Below are 18,275 nucleotides of genomic sequence, written 5' to 3' on the forward strand. Positions count from 1 at the left end.
TTCATACTTTTCATAGGTGAACGAAGGCTAATAAACCTGTCTTAATTCCAGGAGGTCATTATGTGATGGGCAGTGATTGGAGAATCCTGTAGGCAGATAAGATCATGTGGAACATTAGCACTCTTCCCTTATGAACTGACACTCTGCTACTCACCGTGCATCGTTTAATTCTCCCCGTCAGTGATACCCAACGCTCTGCTCAGCCTCACTAAACCATCGCACACTTTTTATGAAATCATGCAAATGGTTTAATGTGAAGCCCAACACTCAGAAGACACCACCCTTTAGATCGCTTTCCACTTCCCAATCCTGGTGATGGACTTCAGGGAATAGCACAAAGGAGTGATGATGACATTCTGACAAGTGACAAGTGTCCCATCTATTCACTGCTAATCATTGTGATAGTGCAGTGGCGGCCAGCAGTTTTAGGTGGGAGAGGGGCGGGTAGGAAGCACACTCACACTTTCACACACACGCACGCACATCCATTAACAACACTGATCAACATTCAAGCATGCACGCACGCACCAAACATTCATTAAAAAAGATCTCACACACACACACACTTACCTTCAGCCTCGGAGGTCCCAGGAGGGCTGGGGCTGCTGCCAACCTTAGGTCAGCCAGTGAGGGAAGGCAGCAGTCCCAGCCTCGTCACAGAGTGGGATGTGGTCAGTGAGTCTGCTGATCCCACCCCACTCTGTGACGAAGTGTCATTGATTGACACTCGCCCTGGGCGCTTCAGGGCTTAAACCTGAAGCACCCAGGTCAAAGTCAATGGGTGACGCTTTCCTCCTCACCCGGGGGAGGGCCTCGAGGCACCTTTGCTGAGCGGAGGAGGTCACGCCCATATGAGCTGTGACCTCGAAAGCCCAGCATAGATCAGCTCATGCAGCCAGGAGTCTGCGCAAATTGCGCATGTCTGCTCCTGGCTGCCTGACCTGAAAATGAAGAGTGTCTGTCAGGCTGACCTTTGCTCAGCCTGACAAACACTCTTCATGAGGGGCAAAAGGTGGGGGGGCGTGGCCCCTCTGCCCTAATGGACGGGCCGCCCTCGACTCAGTGTACTGAGCAAGCCTATGTTGTTGATCTTCTGCATAGTTCAGTAGCTCATCGACACAGAGATGACCCTTTTCAAGCACCTTTGTGTAGTAAGGGAGCACAGGGTATCCCCAGTTGGGAGGCTGTGTGTATAATTGTTGAAACAACCTAAAAACGATCTGACCGTTTGTATCTGGAAACAGAAGGTGTGCTTTTGTTGCTTATGTCTTACAATCTTGAGACTCTGAAGGGTGATTAGGGCCAGAGGAATTATGCAATTCTGCGGCCGTAGCAAACAAAGGATGTTTTAATCCTTAACATACCAATTATTACTTAAACTTGGAGGTGGGGGGCTGCCGGGCTGTTTTGCTCTGTGCCCCAGGTATTCTGAGGCCCGCTTTCCTTTTACATGTTTTTATATAATAAACGAAAGACCTGAACTGTAAATTCCTGTTGCAGCTACTGCTGCATTACATCTAGGTGGCGCCAAATACTGCATTTTCCCTTCACCCAGATGAAAATCTTCTTGAATATGAGCTGCCCTGTGGATCATAGAGCAGCCTCACCAAGGTTATAGTTCCCAACATTACAACAGTGTCTGGCATGCCTTGACCGAGCCCCTATACTCTCTACGTTGCTCCTCAGCTTCTCCTGCATCCCTGGACATGGCCTTGCAGGCAGGCATTTTTTCAAGTGGATTCTGTGTTAGGAGCTGATTGTACTTTACTGATGGTTACCGCAGTCTGTGGTTTTCAAACTAACAGCAGCTATACTGAGCATCTGGGAGGCAGCATTTAGGGAGATAGCATGACAAGCATGATAAGAGAAGAAAATTAGCAAAAAGATAAAAATAGAAATTATAAGACACTGTAGGAAGAAAGAACAATGTAGAAAACCTACTGAAAAGGAAAAGACATCGAAAACATGAAGAAAAAGGAAACGTCAAAAACACAAATTAAAGGAAAGAGACGACAGATAAAAACTAGAGTGGGTCCCTGCTTCAGCCCCAGGGGAACTGGCGAGTGTGCATTGCCCTGGGGAAACTGGGGAGTGCTGTTGCGATGGGAGCGATGTGCTTCCCACAAAGCAGGCAGAACTGGGATCACAAACTCTCCACTGAGATCAGCACAGCACACTTAAAAGAAGTTCCACCAAAGTGGATGAAAACAGTACATGGGCCTCAGGACACTGATAAGAGCAAACACATGAGGAACAAACATTGGTAAATGCTGGAAATATGTTACAGCCAATAGAAATAGTGAAAAAAAGTGGCAAGCACAGGAATCAATGAAAACGAAGGGTGGGGTGTGAGCCCCTTTTAAGATGTAAATTGGATACAATAGATTTCACAAGCACAGCACAAGTGCTGGCCAGGTGAAACCTACAAATAGCATGTGAGGGAGAAGTGGGTGAGAGCAGGGCATAGAACTGAAACATGAAACACATATTTTGACTCAAAAAGACATATAATTTTCTTTCTTGATATGTTCAACTTTATTTACTTACATCAAACTCATTCAAGGCTGCAGCAAGCTCGCCAATGCCAGTATGCCCCTGCTTCTCATCAGTCGGGGAGGTCGCCTGGGCTGCATTTGATATACCAGCGATGGCGTCTTGGACTTGTTTGAAAACATAGTCTCTGTTGGCCCTTGTAGCAGCCACATCAGGGTGACGGAGGAACGCCTGTGATGCAGTGTAGAGCATTGTGGCATTCTTTTTGAGCGCTCCTCGCGCGGCAGCCATTTCATCTCTACAGTGGGGGTCTTTCAGTTCCTGGTTAAAAGCAAGCAGACAGTGGAGTGAAGGGACAGGCCAATAAAATATTCTGTGAAAATAACATCAACTGCACACAATACGCAGCATTATTTCCTCACATTGTGGATAGTGTGAATCTTATTTCTCATTTCCATATTTAAAACAGTAGGGGGCAGTGTTGTTAAGCTTTTCACAGGTGTAAGCCTGATTTACTCTTGTGAAAAGGTGCTTTTTCACAGCTTCTTTAATAATGATACAGCTCAACTTTAAGCATGTGCAACATATACACTAATGCAGTAGATGATCTAAGGAAGTGTCAGGTAAGTAGCCAGGGGCTTCCAGTGCATCCACAATATATTAGTTGATATTCCCAAAATCTTTGCAATACATTTCCCGTATTCATCTTCACAATAAATTGCCTCTTAACAGTTGAGCTGTATATGTTGAAGTAAGTGTAAGCCAATGCAAAAAATTGTGTACAAATCAAATGGAAAGTTCAATTCTGCAAGATACAGATCCTAAGCATAATGCATAGAGTATAGGCACAAGACAGGCAACATTGCCATGAGTGCAGTAGATTTGTTTGAGTCAGAGTCAGGGTTCTCTGCTGGTAATCTCTGCCCAGCTCATCACCCTACTGTTGGTTGAGTTTGCCTAATATCCCTTACTCTCCTCTTGGGACTCTGTTCCCTCATTTCAGAGTCTGTTTCGCCAGAGGCCTCTGATGAAGTACCTTTGGTACTCAAACCCTCATATTTCTCCTGTGGCAATTCACTGCCAAGAACGTAGTCTACAGGTAAGGATGCTCCAACAGCTATTTTGGCGATCTGACCCTCAAGTATTGCTCTGGGGAAGATCATAACCAAAGGGAGTAAGTGAGGAAATGTAAAGTCTACTTGGATCAGCCCTTCTAATACACATGTATCTAAAAATTAGACACTGCAGCATACATCAAAATATGAATGGATGTGATTGTCCAAATGCAGGATGTTGCCTTTTCTGTAAGCATGTACGAATAGGTGTATCTTAACCTCGAAGATAACACTTTCTTAAGGATCCACCATACACATGGTTTAAAAAACAATAAAAAAATCTATTGAACATATCAGAGAAGAAACACGAAGTGAGCCTGGTCTGATTAATTCAATTGATTACCCCTGTTTAGTATCATCAGTACTTTACCATCTTTCATTGAAAACATGTGACACTGTGGTGCACAAGTTATCAAATCAGAATGCTAAATAGTGGGGTCATCTTCAGGTTTTAGGACTGTCCTCTCTTGTGCTGTGGCGTGTAGCAACACTGACCCTTCTTACAAAGCTCCTTCCATCTGACTGTCCATCTTTCATCTTCCCTAATATGGTATAGTCCTCCCCTCTACTATCAGTAGCTTGGGATACTACAACGTCATTAGGGCCTATTCTCAAAGGTAAATCTACCTGTGTAGATTTACAAGTAGTAAAGATATTCCTAGGGTTTTGAGTAATTTTACTTTTGCTAGTCACAAAAGCAGAGTGTAAATTTACTTTAAAGTGTAGGCTTACATGCTATCACCAGCCTGAAAGATGGGGTGGAGCCAATTTATGAGTATAAGCTACTGAAAACGACTGATAGATCAAATCCCTCTGATAGAAAATAATGGAGTTAAAACCTCATAGGAAATAATGTTAAAGACCACCCAACAGGGGTCCCAGCATTCCAGAGCTTATAATCAAAAAGATCTAGGTCAGTCGTGCCCCCTCGAATATGCAAGTGGATATTTTTTTCTTCATGAGGACTTGGGGTGCATGCATTTTTTCTTAGTTTTCCTTTTGTTTTATAAAAGGGACTATGCAGTCTGCTGCTTATTTTCAGAGGATGGATGACCCGGCCCCTTTTATGAGACACCTGGTGTGTACATAAGGTTGCAGCCAGAGAGCGATTCCACTAATGCACAGCCCAGCTAGTTATCCATGCAACGGGCTTCCCCTGTAGCCAGAGCAGGAGCCAGCACTGTGGTTCTCCTGCCCATGCTCTGACTGTTCAGATGGGCCACCCCAATTGACCCTGGCATAGGGAACATGAGATCACCTGCCTGGTTGTTTGATCCTGGGGATTGGGTCCCCTAAGACAATGTGGAATGCGCTGGGGTCCCTGGGGCCAATAGTAAATCTTTGGAGGGTACCCTGTGCACGTCCCTACCGAGGTCAGATAAATGATAAGTGTTGACCCCCGGGGCTTGGACATCAATGGGGGAAGATTTTGAAAGGTGCCATGAAGCAATAAGGGCTTTGACCTACTCTCAGTCCCCATATGGGATTGAGCTGCTGAGCCACCCTTCTCCCACCAAGTATGGCTGATTTTGCTGGTTTGGGGTTTGTTTCACCCTTGGTGGCCAGCCCTTGCCACCACAATAAGAACATTTTATTCAGGCCTCCAGGCATTTAAATCACACTTTTATTGGGAGCTTGGTATTATGCCTCCCTGCACCAGACCTGTCCTCTGCGTACACTCCTGATGCGCTATTCTGGTTGGGGAGGTGCATCTTCCATAGCAGAGTTAAGAGCCAGTCCACATAAGTCCCAGGTAAATGATCAGGGGTCTCCAGCAGTTCTATTCCCCCAACTGTTCCTCAGGGGGTCTGGGGGCAGCTAGAGATAAAGTCATGCATTCAATCCTTTCAGGAGGGCAGGTGCTCCCTACGCCCAGTATGTCCTTGTTTTGATGTTGTCGTTCCCAGTACCATTGTCTTCACACTAGTCTCTCTCTTATGCAGGGCTTTTAAGTGGGGTTAGAAAGGTCTAGAAGCCAGGCATACTTAGCTATTTGAGGCTCCCACACTGTTCCGCCCCTATCTCAACCCCCTGCATAGCATTCTGGGATATTTTAACATGATGCCTTCAAGAGAGCTATGAAAACACCTTCTCTGGCTCCCTCAGCTCCACCCACAACTTATATAGTGACCTGTTCCCTTCCAACCAAAACTCCAAAGTGGACCTCCTCCGGTGTTTGGCGCCAGAGGTCTGTTCTTCTTCCATTGTTTTTTTGTATGCTTGAGCTTTACCGACACAGGTGCTGCATGAAAAGTTTATTAGCAGATGCATATTTCTTACCCCTCTCTTACCTTGCTGGGTAGTGGGTCAAGCACTGTGAATGGCCCTATTGTGTTGGAAGGATTGTATCCTCCTGTTGGCTAGCAGAGCATTTACCTGGCCCAGTAAAGGGACAAAGGCTGGGAATTTGATGATGACTGAGTCAGGGAAATGTGAAAATTCTTAAAGTACCATGGGGGGGAGGGAAGTAGATTTGAAAAAGGGACTCTGTCGACACTTGAGATGCAGGTTTGTCCTAAGATTGAGACTTCACTAGATGCTGCATGTCTACATGGAGCTTATCTCTCCTGTAGTGCAGATTTTGCCCATAATGTAGAATTCAGTTAAGCATCGCTGACTTTCAGTAAGCATTACAGATCTACACTATTATTGCCTGCTCACATTATATGGCCTACAGCAGGTCAGTACCAATCCATGAATGGTCCCTTCTGTGTAAGGCTACCCGTGCTGTAGTCTCACGTGCACATGTGTGCACACAGGTGAGGTTATATGTTCTCATTTAACAAGACCAAAGTCCCTTACCCTAGCTGTGCAGCAGCAGCATTAAGTTAAAAGGTGGAGAAGCAACCTCTGCCCATTAACCATGAATTCACAGTGAGTACGATTCAGGTCATGAGACTCACTCACAGAAAAAGTTAAAAAATCACATAGTCAAAATAGAAAAATCAAAGGCGATTAAATGGGCAGAACCCATTTTCTATAGGGAGAATGACATATGAAGCCCTATACATTAGTAAACCAGTTCCAATTTAGATCAAATACAATCTCAGTGTGAAAACCTGGGGTTAACCACTAGTAGGAAACAGTTTTCCTGAGAGATATATGTGTGAATTATTTAAGAAGCACAACAACAACATTAATAAACCAATAATTAAAATTTCCAAACCAAATTATTAAAAATGAGAAAGATTTAATGAACAAAACAAAATGGATAAAATGATTAGGAGATGTGCTTTATTTAATAAAAAGGAACAAAAATGCACCTAGGTAAAACAGAGATGTAAAGTCGCTGGAATTCACTCTTGCACCAAAAACACACACAGCAGTTATTAGAAAATATTTCTAATCCAGATGAACCAGGAGGCCAAGGGTTGATACATTCAAAGGCTTCTAATCTTCCAAATGCTCTTCTGAATAGACTCTTGCCACAGATCCAAGGGGAGCATAGGCCTCTGCACCCCGCTTACTACTACAGCCAATGGTCAAAGGCTGGGTAATGCCTCTCTGGTCACTATTACAGATCCCAGGCACCTAGTGAGTCTTCTTGGGTACTAGGTCACTTTCATCAGCTGGAGCTAGGCTCAATCACTTTCTGTGGACAAGGTGAAACCATAACTTTACTCACTATGTGGTGATTCTTGTCTCTACTTAAATTACTTTGCAAAATCTAACAGGCCAGTGGTTTCAGACTGCAGGCTAGATTTTCACAGGCACACTCTACTCAGTGAAGGCACGATTTAATGCCTGCAATGGGGACAGTGCATTTTGTGCGTAATATGGTGCACGAGGCATATTCAATGAGGAACAGACATCACTGCACTCCACCCCTCCTCCAAGCCCTACTTAATGGCTGCTACAACATGGATTCACCATTGGCACGCTGAAGGTGCAATAAAGATGAACCTGTCTGCGCTCATCTATGCCTGGACTATGCCCTGCACCAGGGATCCTCATCCAATGATCACCCAGCAATACTCCGCAGCACTCCTTAGGAAGCTAGGCCCTGGCACCAGTCCCCCATTTGCTGTAATGACACACCTCACACCACAGTAGGAGCAATCACCTGCATCCACTGCTCATCAATCAATCAATCATAGCATTTGTACCATCACCTCTAAGGGTATCTGGGCACTGAGGGGGCCATATCGCCACTGAAAAGCCATGGCTTGAGTCTCCTTCTGAAGCTGTTCCGAGGTTGAGGGGCAGGCTGTCCTAGGACTTGGCTTCTATGTAGGAGATGGCCCAGCCTCTGCGGTGCCTGCAATGGATGCGGGGTGTGTTTGAAGTTTAGCGAGACACAGTGCAGTTGTCATACTGGGACATAGAAGCACAGTCAATGGTTGATGTAGGACAGCCCTAGATTGTGGAGAGGCTTGAATGAAAGTGTTGGACTTTTTTGCTTATGCAGGGTCATCCCCAATCTTTTTGCCTCCTGCCTCCTATTTTTTCTGACCTGTTGCTGTTGGCTTTTCAACTCTGAGCACTTTACCACTGCTAACCAGTGCTAAAGTGCATATGCTCTCTATGTAAGATTGTATGTAATTGGTTTATCCATGATTGGCATATTTGATTTACTAGTAAGTCCCTAGTAAGGTGCACTAGAGGTGCCAGGGCCTGTAAATCAAATACTACTAGTGGGCCTGCAGCACTGGTTGCGCCACCCACATAAGTAGCTCTGTAATCATGCCTCAGACCTGCCACTGCAGTGTCTGTGTGTGCAGTTTTAACTGTAAATTCGACTTGGCAAGTGTACATACTTGCCAGGCCTAAACCTTCCCTTTTTTTACATATCAGACACCCCTAAGGTAGGCCCTAGGTACATAGGGGCTACCTTTAAATCTGACTAAAGTGTAGATTCCCTTTGGGAGCGGATGGACATGTCGCGTTTGGGGTCTCTGAGCTCACAACTTAAAAATACATCTTTAGTAAAGTTGATTGTAAGATTGTGTGTTTGAAAATGTCACTTTTAGAAAGTGGACATTTTCTTGCCTATACCATTTCTGTGACTCTGCCTGTTTGTGGATTCCCTGTCTGGGTCAGTTTGACAGTTGGGCTGGTTGCACCTCACACTGGACAGTGACACAAAAGGAGCTGGGGTGTAGTCTGCATTTCCTGATGAGCCATATGTGCTAGGAGGGAGGGAAGGAGTGGTCACTCAGACCTGAAAGGGCAGTGCCTGCCCTCACACAATGCAGTCTCCAACCCCCTGGTGAGTGTCTGGGTGCCTGGCCTGGGCAAGTCAGGATTTAACATTCAAAAGAGACTTTACTTTGAAGTAGGCCTACTTCAAATGAGAAATTGGGTATAAGAATGGCACCTACAACCACAGACTTGAGAAACACTTCTGGAACCAAGAGGAACCTCTGCCTGGAGAACAGCTGAATAGCTGAGGAAGAAGAGCTGCCCTACTGTGACTGTACTTTGTGGAGCTATCCTGCAGTTGCTGCTTCTGCCAGAGTAAGATGGCAAAGACTGGACTTTGCATGCCTTCCATCTTGAGAAGAAATCTCCAAGGGCTTGATCTAGAGCTTGTCTCCTGTTGTTTGAAGTCTCAGGGACAACAAAGACTTCTCTCTGCCAGCACCTGGAGTCTCTGGAGAGACTCCTACTCTGCCCTGTGGTGCCCATCGAGTTCCTGGGACCCTGAAAGGAGAAGCTGGCAGCCTAAAGACAAGAAAATACACGCTCAGAATGCCGTGCGGGGAAAAGATTGACGGAACTCCGATCTGCGACTGAAAAAACGACGTGCCGCCGGCTCCGCAGCTGAGAAAACGGCGCTCGCAGGAAATGCGACCGAAGAATTGACGCACAGAGCAGGAGAAACGACGCGCAGCTGGGAGATCACAACCTGCGCTGTGGGGATTTCGGATCATCGTGCGGCTGGATTTCCAACTCATGTACTGCCGTGCCGAGTTATTTTTGACCCACACCCGCCCGTGCAGGGTTATTTTTGACGCACACCAGGTACATTTATCACGCTAGCAGCGCTAGTGTGTGTTTAAAACTACTTAGAGACTCTTTTTGCATTCTTATTGATAACTTGACTTGTGTATGGTGGATTTTTGTCGTTTTGGTCATGTTTTGTTTAGAAAATATTTCCTATTTTTCTAAACCTGTGTTGTGTCATTTTGTAGTGTTTTCATTAAGTTACTGTTTGTGTTGGTACACATACTTTACACATAGCCCTCTGAACTTAAGCCTACTGCTCTGCCAAGCTACCAAGGGGGTAAGCAGGGGTTGGCTGAGGGTGATTCTCTTTTACCCTAACTATATTGAAGGTCCTTGCTTGAACAGGGGGTAACCTGACTGTCAACCAAAGACCCCATTTTTAACATTGGTGATCAGCGGTTGGGATTTGGACTTGTATTTCTACTTGACATACAGTGATTAAGTATACACTACTGTTTGAGTTCAGACCACTACGTGACCACATGCTACTTGTTTGGTCATCTTTTGCTTTTTCTCTTAAGGACTCCTTTTTGTTCTACTTCCGTGATTTTGCTGATCCCTTGACTGATTCTTTTTACTTCACTGGGAACTTATTTTCTGCCTTTGGAACTTTGCACTTGTGACCATCATGTTTCAATCTGGAGATGCAACAGCTGGAGCTGTGTTTGAAATAGAGAAACTGAAGGAGTACTCAGTTGCTCAATTGAAACAGTTCCTTAAAGATCTTGACTGTCCCACTGAGAGCTCCACCAGGGAGTGGGAGCTGCAAAAGGCACAGAGGGTCTGGGTGACAGTCAAGGAGGCTGGAGGGCACACAGAGGAGGAGAATGTGGGTGAGGAAGTGCAGAGGATACACAGTGGTGTAGTGGAGATACCTGTTACGCCTGGTGGGAGGGTCCCCAGCAGGGGTAGCAGGGTGTCATCCAAGGGTCTGACTCCTGAAGAGTTACAGGACAGACAGGCAGAGAGGGCTCGCCGTTGAAGTTCAAGGAGTTGATGATGCAAAGGGAGAAGGAGTTGGAAGAAAGGAGGAGGGACATAGAGATCAAAAAGAGGATTTGGGCTTATGAGCTCAAATTGAAGGAGCTGGAAGTCATATGGGCTGAGTGCAGCTGGAATGGTGGCAGCAACAATTTTATATCCAGTGCGGCTGAAGAAGTGCACATGCCCAGAGATGTGGTGCCCTACTTGAAGGAGGGAGTTAACACACACCAGGAGGTTCAGGGGTATGAGGTAGCTCCAGTGATGCACAGGGTCCCTGAGGTGGATTGGGGAGCTGGCATGGAGAGTCATATTCCTACTGGTGGGAGGGACACTCTGCTGACTCTAGGTCAGAGTGACAGGGAGAGGGGTTCCCCCCAGGTAGAAGTCCTGGTTATGGAGTGTGAAGACATCCCAGAAGAGTGTGGGTTAAGTGTCAGGGACAGTCAGGTACTGTCTCACCAGTCTCAGGAGGGTGATGTGGGGTGCTGTTTCAACGCAGAGTCACTGGATGGTTGGGTGAAGGGTACTTTGGTTAATTCATGTAAGGGGCTAAGTGATGTAATTGCTGGAGAGCATATGTCTAGTCCTTATTTTCCAGAGCTACGCCAACACCAGGTGGAGTGTGAGTTCTCTGACCCCAGGGAGCTTACAATGGAGGCAGACATCTGGGTGAGTACCATAGAGTCTGAAGAGGAATTTGGGGGTGCTCCTGAAGGGAGTATCCTAGGTATTTCCCAACCAGGTGAGGTAGGGAAGGATTGTAGTGTCCCAGGTAGGTTCCAGTGCAGTGGGATGGGTGAGGGACCCCATGTCCAGTATCAGAGGAGAGGGAATGGGGATGGGTTGAGGCCCAAGGTGCCTAAGATACGGTCCCAGGTCCTGGAGGGTTCCAAGAGGAAACACCAGGAGGGGAGCCTAGCCTGTACCGTAGGGCCATCTGTTGAGGGAGACCCCACAGTGTCAGGAGATCTTGGGGGGGCGGCTGTAGCCAGCGTCCCACCTGTTCTGGTGTCTGGCAGTACCACTCCCAGTGAGGGGGTGCAGAAGTTCAGACAGAGGGTTGAGAGGGGGCTGCGGACCCCAGTGGAGAACCTGGAGGGTCAGGGTTCAGCTCTGAGAGCAGAGTGTGCTAGGAATGACCTTGGTGAGACCATTTCTGGGTTAGGGGGAATCCAGACTCTGTCAGAGGGGCAGAGGTCAGGAAACCTGCGCCAGCCAGACTCTTGTGTGGCCCTTGGGGACAGTGTCCCTCTTGAGGGGGGTAAGTGTGCCCCCCTGGAAATCCTGGTGCACCAGGCAGTGGTTCAACCGCAGGATGGTGACTCTGGGTTGGATGACCAGGTTCAGAGTGTAAACTCTGACCTGGTGGGGGGTAGGTATGCCCCCCAGGAAGTCCTGGGTTGCCAGGCGGTGGTCCAGTCTGTGGGTACAGACCCTGAATTGGAGGATCAGATGCAGGGGGTAAACCCTGACATGAAGGGGGAGACGGTTTGCCCAATCACCCCCCGGTGTGATTTCAAGGGGTACTCTCCATGAGGGGGGAGTGCAGAACCCTGAGAGTAGGGGAAGGGGAGAGAGAGACCCACTCCTGACCCCAGTGCAATCTAAGGATACAGACCCTGGATTGGAAGGCCAGGTTCAGGGTGTCCCCACTGACCTGGAGGAAGGGGCTACTGCTAGCAGTGCCTCTACCATGTTATCTTTTGTGGGGGGCACTCCTAGTTGGGGGGTGCAGAACCCTAGAAGAGAGGGCAGGGGGAGGGAAGACTCACCCCTGGCCCTAGTCCAACCTGAAGGTACAGACCCCAGGTTGGAGGACCAGTTGCAGGTTAACAGCCCTGCACTGGTGGAAGAATTGTGCAGGACTGCTTCTACAAGCACCCTGACAATTTTTGTCTCTGGGGTGCCGCTCCTGGAGGGAGGGTACAGAGCCCCAGAGGGGAGGACCAAGGTCAGGTTGTCATCCCTGACCTGGTGGAAGGGAGAGTGGTCAAAGGGTGCCAGGCACCTGGGGCTACCGCCCCCCACTCTCCACAATCACAGTGGTTAGAGAGGCCTGAGGTCGAGCTCTCATCCCTGACAGTTGTCGGGGGTCACTGTGGCTTGCTGTCCTGGTGGACAGAGTTGCCCGGGGGGGGTGGGGTGAGAGTCACACCCCGGGGGTGGAGTGGGCAACACCACTGTGTTGGCCCTGGTGGTACTATCTGCCCATTAGGATACATCTGTGAGCGAAGTAAAGTTAGGTGCTGCACAGATGGTGTCTGCAGATGTGGAGAAGGGTTCCCCATGGGTTAGCTTAGTGGGCCCTGAGAGTATGGACAGAGGGATCCAACTGCAGTCAGGAAGGCGTAGAACTGGAACATGCCCCTGCTGTTGTGGGCCTGGGTCCTTGATTTATTGCATCAATCAGGGAAGTACATCAAGGTATTGATTGTTCTCCCCTGGCTTTAGGCTGGTAGGTGGTTGTGTTGGACTTTTTTGCTTATGCAGGGTCATCCCCAATCTTTTTGCCTCCTGCCTCCTATTTCTTCTGACCTGTTGCTGTTAGCTTTTGAACTCTGAGCACTTTACCACTGCTAACCAGTGTTAAAGTGCATATGCTCTCTGTGTAATTGTATTTAAATGGTTTATCCATGATTGGCATATTTGATTTACTAGTAAGTCCCTAGTAAGGTGCACTAGAGGTGCCAGGGCCTGTAAATCAAATACTACTAGTGGGGCTGCAGCACTGTATGTGCCACCCACATAAGTAGCTCTGTAATCATGTCTCAGACCTGCCACTGCAGTGTCTGTGTGTGCAGTTTTAACTGTAAATTCGACTTGGCAAGTGTACACACTTGCCAGGCCTAAACCTTCCCTTTTCTTACACGTCAGGCACCCCTAAGGTAGGCCCTAGGTAGCCCCAAGGGCAGGGTGCAGTGTATGGTTAAGGTAGGACATATAGTAATGTGTTTTATATGTCCTAACAGTGAAATATTGATAAATTCGTTTTTCACTGTTGCAAGGCCTGTCCCTCTCATAGGTTAACATGGGGGCTACCTTTAAATCTGATTAAAGTGTAGATTCCCTTTGAGAGCGGATGGACATTTCACGTTTGGGGTCTCGGAGCTCACAATTGAAAAATACATCTTTTAGTAAAGTTGATTTTAAGATTGTGTGTTTGAAAATGACACTTTTAGAAAGTGGACATTTTCTTGCCTATACCATTTCTGTGACTCTGCCTGTTTGTGGATTCCCTGTCTGGGTCAGTTTGACAGTTGGGCTGGTTGCGCCTCACACTAGACAGTGACACAAAAGGAGCTGGGGTGTAGTCTGCATTTCCTGATGAGCCATCTGTGCTAGGAGGGAGAGGAGGAGTGGTCACTCACACCTGAAAGGGCTGTGCCTGCCCTCAAACAATGCAGTCTCCAACCCCCTGGTGAGACTCTGGGTGCCTGGCCTAGGCAAGGCAGGATTTAACATTAAAAAGAGACTTTACTTTGAAGTAGGCCTACTTCAAAGGTGAAATTTGGGTATAAGAAGGGCCCCCTAAAACCACACACTTGAGGAACACTTCTGGAACCAAAAGGAACCTCTGCCTGGATAAGAGCTGAATAGCTGAGGAAGAAGAGCTGCCCTGCCTGTGACTGTGCTTTGCGGAGCTATCCTGCAGTTGCTGCTTCTGCCAGAGGGCAAAGACTGGACTTTGTGTGCCTTCCATCTTGAGAAGAAATCTCCAAGGGCTTGATCTAGAGCTTGCCTCCTGTTGTTTGAAGTCTCAGGGACAGCAAAGAATTCTCTCTGCCAGCACCTGGAGTCTCTGGAGAGACTCCTACTCTGCTCTGTTGTGCCCATCCAGTTCCTGGGACCCTGAAAGGAGAAGCTGGCAGCCTAAAGATATGAAAATCCACGCACAGAACGCCGTGCGGAGAAAAGATTGACGCAACTCCAATCTGCGGCTGAAAAAACAACACACTGCCGGCTCCGCAGCTGAGAAAATGACGCTCGCAGGAAACGGACCGAAGAATCGACGCACGGAGCAGGAGAAACAATGCGCAGCTTCGCTGACGGAGGCTGGGAGATCACAACCTGCGCTGAAGGGATTTCGGATCATCATGTGGCTGGATTTCCGACTCACGTACTCAGTTATTTTTGACGCACACCAGGTACATTTTCACGCTAGCAGCGCATGTGTGTGTTTAAAACTACTTAGAGACTCTTTTAGCATTTTTATTGATAACTTGACTGGTGGATTTTTGTCATTTTGGTCTTGTTTTGTTTAGATAAATAGTTCCTATTTTTCTAAACCTGTGTTGTGTCATTTTGTAGTGTTTTCATTAAGTTACTGTGTGTGTTGGTACAAATACTTTACACCTAGCACTCTGAACTTAAGCCTACTGCTCTGCCAAGCTACCAAGGGGGTAAGCAGGGGTTAGCTGAGGGTGATTCTCTTTTACCCTGACTAGAGTGAGGGTCCTTGCTTGAACAGGGGGTAACATGACTGTCAACCAAATACCCCATTTCTAACAGGAAGTGTGTGTTTTTTTTTAATTGAAATCTCTTCTGGATGGGAAGGCAGTGAAGGTTCCTGAGGTGTGGGGTGATGCATGAGCGCTTGGGGAGGTTGAGGACGAGTCAGACTGCAGTGAACTGTGGAGTCTGGAGTCTTTTAAGTAGCTGAGAGGGCACTCTGGTGTAGAGTTTTGCCATAGTTGAGGTGGCTAGTGACCAGCGCCTGCATGACTATCTTTCAAGTGTCGGTAGGGCTCCTTTTGTAGATTCGGCAGAGCACACAGAGGATGTAGAAGCAGAAGGAGGGGACTGAGTTTACTTGTTGATTCATGAATAGTTGACAGTCGAGGATGATGCTGAGGTTTCGTGAGCGAGCTAAAGGAGAGGGCGTTAATCCGAGTTTTGCGGCCCACCAGCTGTGGTCCCATACAGAGGTGTTCTTCCCAAAGATCAGCACTTGCGTTTTGTCAGTGTTTAGTTTGGGGCAGTTGTTTTTCATCCATGTTGCTACGTTGTTCATGGCGTTGCAGAAGTTTGATTTAGTGTTGTGGAGATTTTTGGTGAGTGAGAGGATTAGTTGAGTGTCATCGGCGTAAGAGACTAAATTGAGTCCGTAGAATCTTACGATGTCTGCGAGGGGGGTCATGTAAATGTTAAACAGGGTTGGGCTGAGGGAGGAACCTTGGGGTACACTGCATGTGATATTCTTGGGTGTAGAAGTGAAGGGAGGAAGGCAGATGCTGTTCCTGGTGCCTGAGAGGAATGAGGTGACCCACTTAAGGGCCCGGAATCCTGATTGTGAGGTGTTGAGAAGGTGGTTTCATTCAAGGAAGTCGGAGAGCTGTTGATTGATTGGGAGAACGGTCTGTAGTTTTTTCCAGTTACAGGGGTCAGTAGAAGGTTGCTTTAGGGAGGGTGTGACCTCTGCATGCTTGCATTGATCCAGGAAGGTAGCAGTGTAGATGGAGGTGTTCAGTATGTGGATTAGTTCCGTGCTTATAATGTTGGCTCAGAGGTTGGAAAGCTGGTAGGGGGCAGGGGTCGGTGGGTGACCCGGAGTGGATAGATGACATGATGGCTGCAGTGGTCTGTGTGGTAATCGGGGACCAGGAGGTTATAATGTGGCTGGTGTTTGTTGCTTGAGAGATGTTGTCCAGGCTGGAGGTGGAGGGTTGAAACTGTTGTATATGGTGGTGATCTTGCTGTGGAAGTAGTCTGAGAGGATATTGCAGAGTTCCTGGGATGGGTGGATGGTGGTCTCTGTGGAGATAAGGTTAGAGAATTCCTTGATTATTCTGAAGAGTTATTTCATGTAGTTGGCTGTGGTGTCAATGCGGGCAGTGATTGCTGCACTTTTTGCTGCCTTGATGTGGTGGTGGTAATTGTTGAGGGCTGAATTGTAAGTGGCTCTGTCGGAGGGGTCTTTGGTCATGTGCTATTACTTCTCGAGTCGGTGGCAGTCATGTTTGGGGTTTCTGAGCTCCAGAGTGTACCCTCTCGCTGGCTTGGAGGCGCTGTCGGTTTTAGCTGTATTCAGCAGGGCAATTTGGTGATCCCACTGGTGAAGTTTTGGATGACCTCGTTGAGTTTGAGGTCTGCCATGGGCGTGGGTTGTGTGGGGCCTGTGGGGTGCTGAGGTGCTTGGAGGTGGTGTGCTGGGAATTGTTGATGGTAAAATGGACGATGATGTGGTCGGTCCAGGTGAGTTCAGTCACATGTTTAAAATTGATTTTGTCTCTAGAAGAGAAGATGGCGTCCAGTGTGTGTCCAGCTTTGTGTGTGGGTTTGGTGACTGTTGGGTGAGACCGATGTTGCTGAGGTTCTCTATGAGGGAAGTGGAGTAGGTGTCGTTGGGATCGTTAAGGTGGACATTGAGATCGGTGAGTTGGACGTAGTGGAGGGAGTCGATGACAAGGCGGGTGATGAGGTTAGCAATGGCATTGCAGAAGGCTGGACATGGTCCCAGGGGTCTGTATGTGAGGGTGCCTTGCATCGTGGTGTTGGCATCTGTCTGGAGTCAGAAGTTGAGGTGCCCCATGAGGGGCGTTGGGCTGTTGTTAATGAAGGTGCATTGGAATGGTTTCCTTGAAGATGATGGTGATGTTTGTTGATGGGGTCTCAGTGTATCATCTTGTAGTGTCAGGGGGGCCCGTGGTGAGGCCGGGGTTTGAGGAGGGTGTTAGCCATGTTTCGCTGATGGAGACATCCAGGTCATGAGTAGCGATGGTGTCCCAGATTTCCATGGTGTGTTCGCATAAGGAGCAGGCGTTTAGCAGGATGCACTGGAGTGGTGCTTGGGTGTTTGTATGTAGTCTTCTGTGGGGGGCAATGCAGTGCTCAGGTAGGCCTGCATTGCAGGAGAAACAGAAGTGTAGGCAGGTGTGGGGTCCTTTGGTGGAGCATGGGGAGGCTGTGAAGCAGCTTTTGATGGGATATCCAATACTCAGAGCCTGGAGCTCCTTGGTGTAGCAGTGTGGGGTAGGAGGACCAGGGGTCCTGGCATTGAGTGCCGTCCATGCGTGGATGGGTACAGAGGGGCTTGCCTTTGGCACGCCGGCGGTGTGGCCCTGTTGCAGACTCAATTATATGTCCTGGAAGGTGGGAAGGGTTGGAGTGGGAGGCAGGAAGGCGGGAGGCCGAGAGCGGCAGTGGCACGAAGGAGACATCGGCAGGGACATCAGCAGATGCAATCTGGCTCAGGAATATGGGCAGAGCTGTCGCAATCAGGCTCAGGAATTTGGGTGGAGCTGTCACAATCAGGCTCAGGAATGCAGGCAGAGCTTTCAGAGGCAGGCAGGAGGGCCATGGAGCTACTGGGGAGGTGTGACTGGCACAATATGTCAGGCACTTCTTGTAGGAGGCTGGACTGGCTTGTAGTGAGTACCAAGGGGTACTTGCACCTTGTACCAGGCCCAGTTATCCCTTATTAGTGTATAGGGTGTCTAGCAGCTTAGGCTGATAGATAATGGTAGCTTAGCAGAGCAGCTTAGGCTGAACTAGGAGACGTGTGAAGCTACTACAGTACCACCTAGTGTCATATGCACAATATCATAAGAAAACACAATACACAGTTATACTAAAAATAAAGGTACTTTATTTTTATGACAATATGCCAAAGTATCTTAGAGTGTACCCTCAGTGAGAGGACAGGAAATATACACAAGATATATATACACAATAGCAAAAATATGCAGTATAGTCTTAGAAAACAGTGCAAACAATGTATAGTTACAATAGGATGCA

At 47.8% G+C, this 18,275-nt stretch overlaps 1 protein-coding gene across 2 annotated transcripts in view; it reads right to left on the bottom strand.

Moving 5' to 3' along the window:
- The window catches only part of CTNNA2 (catenin alpha 2), a 2,570,005-nt gene that overhangs the window by 1,834,914 nt on the left and 716,816 nt on the right, over positions 1-18,275 (bottom strand). For both annotated transcript variants that reach the window (XM_069204683.1, XM_069204674.1), the window contains exon 6: positions 2,548-2,814. In XM_069204683.1, coding sequence (XP_069060784.1) covers positions 2,548-2,814 — 267 coding nt within the window. The remainder of the gene's footprint in view (positions 1-2,547; positions 2,815-18,275) is intronic.

This window comes from Pleurodeles waltl, chromosome 1_2 (genome assembly GCF_031143425.1).
Source record: "Pleurodeles waltl isolate 20211129_DDA chromosome 1_2, aPleWal1.hap1.20221129, whole genome shotgun sequence".
Classification (NCBI taxonomy): domain Eukaryota; kingdom Metazoa; phylum Chordata; class Amphibia; order Caudata; family Salamandridae; genus Pleurodeles; species Pleurodeles waltl.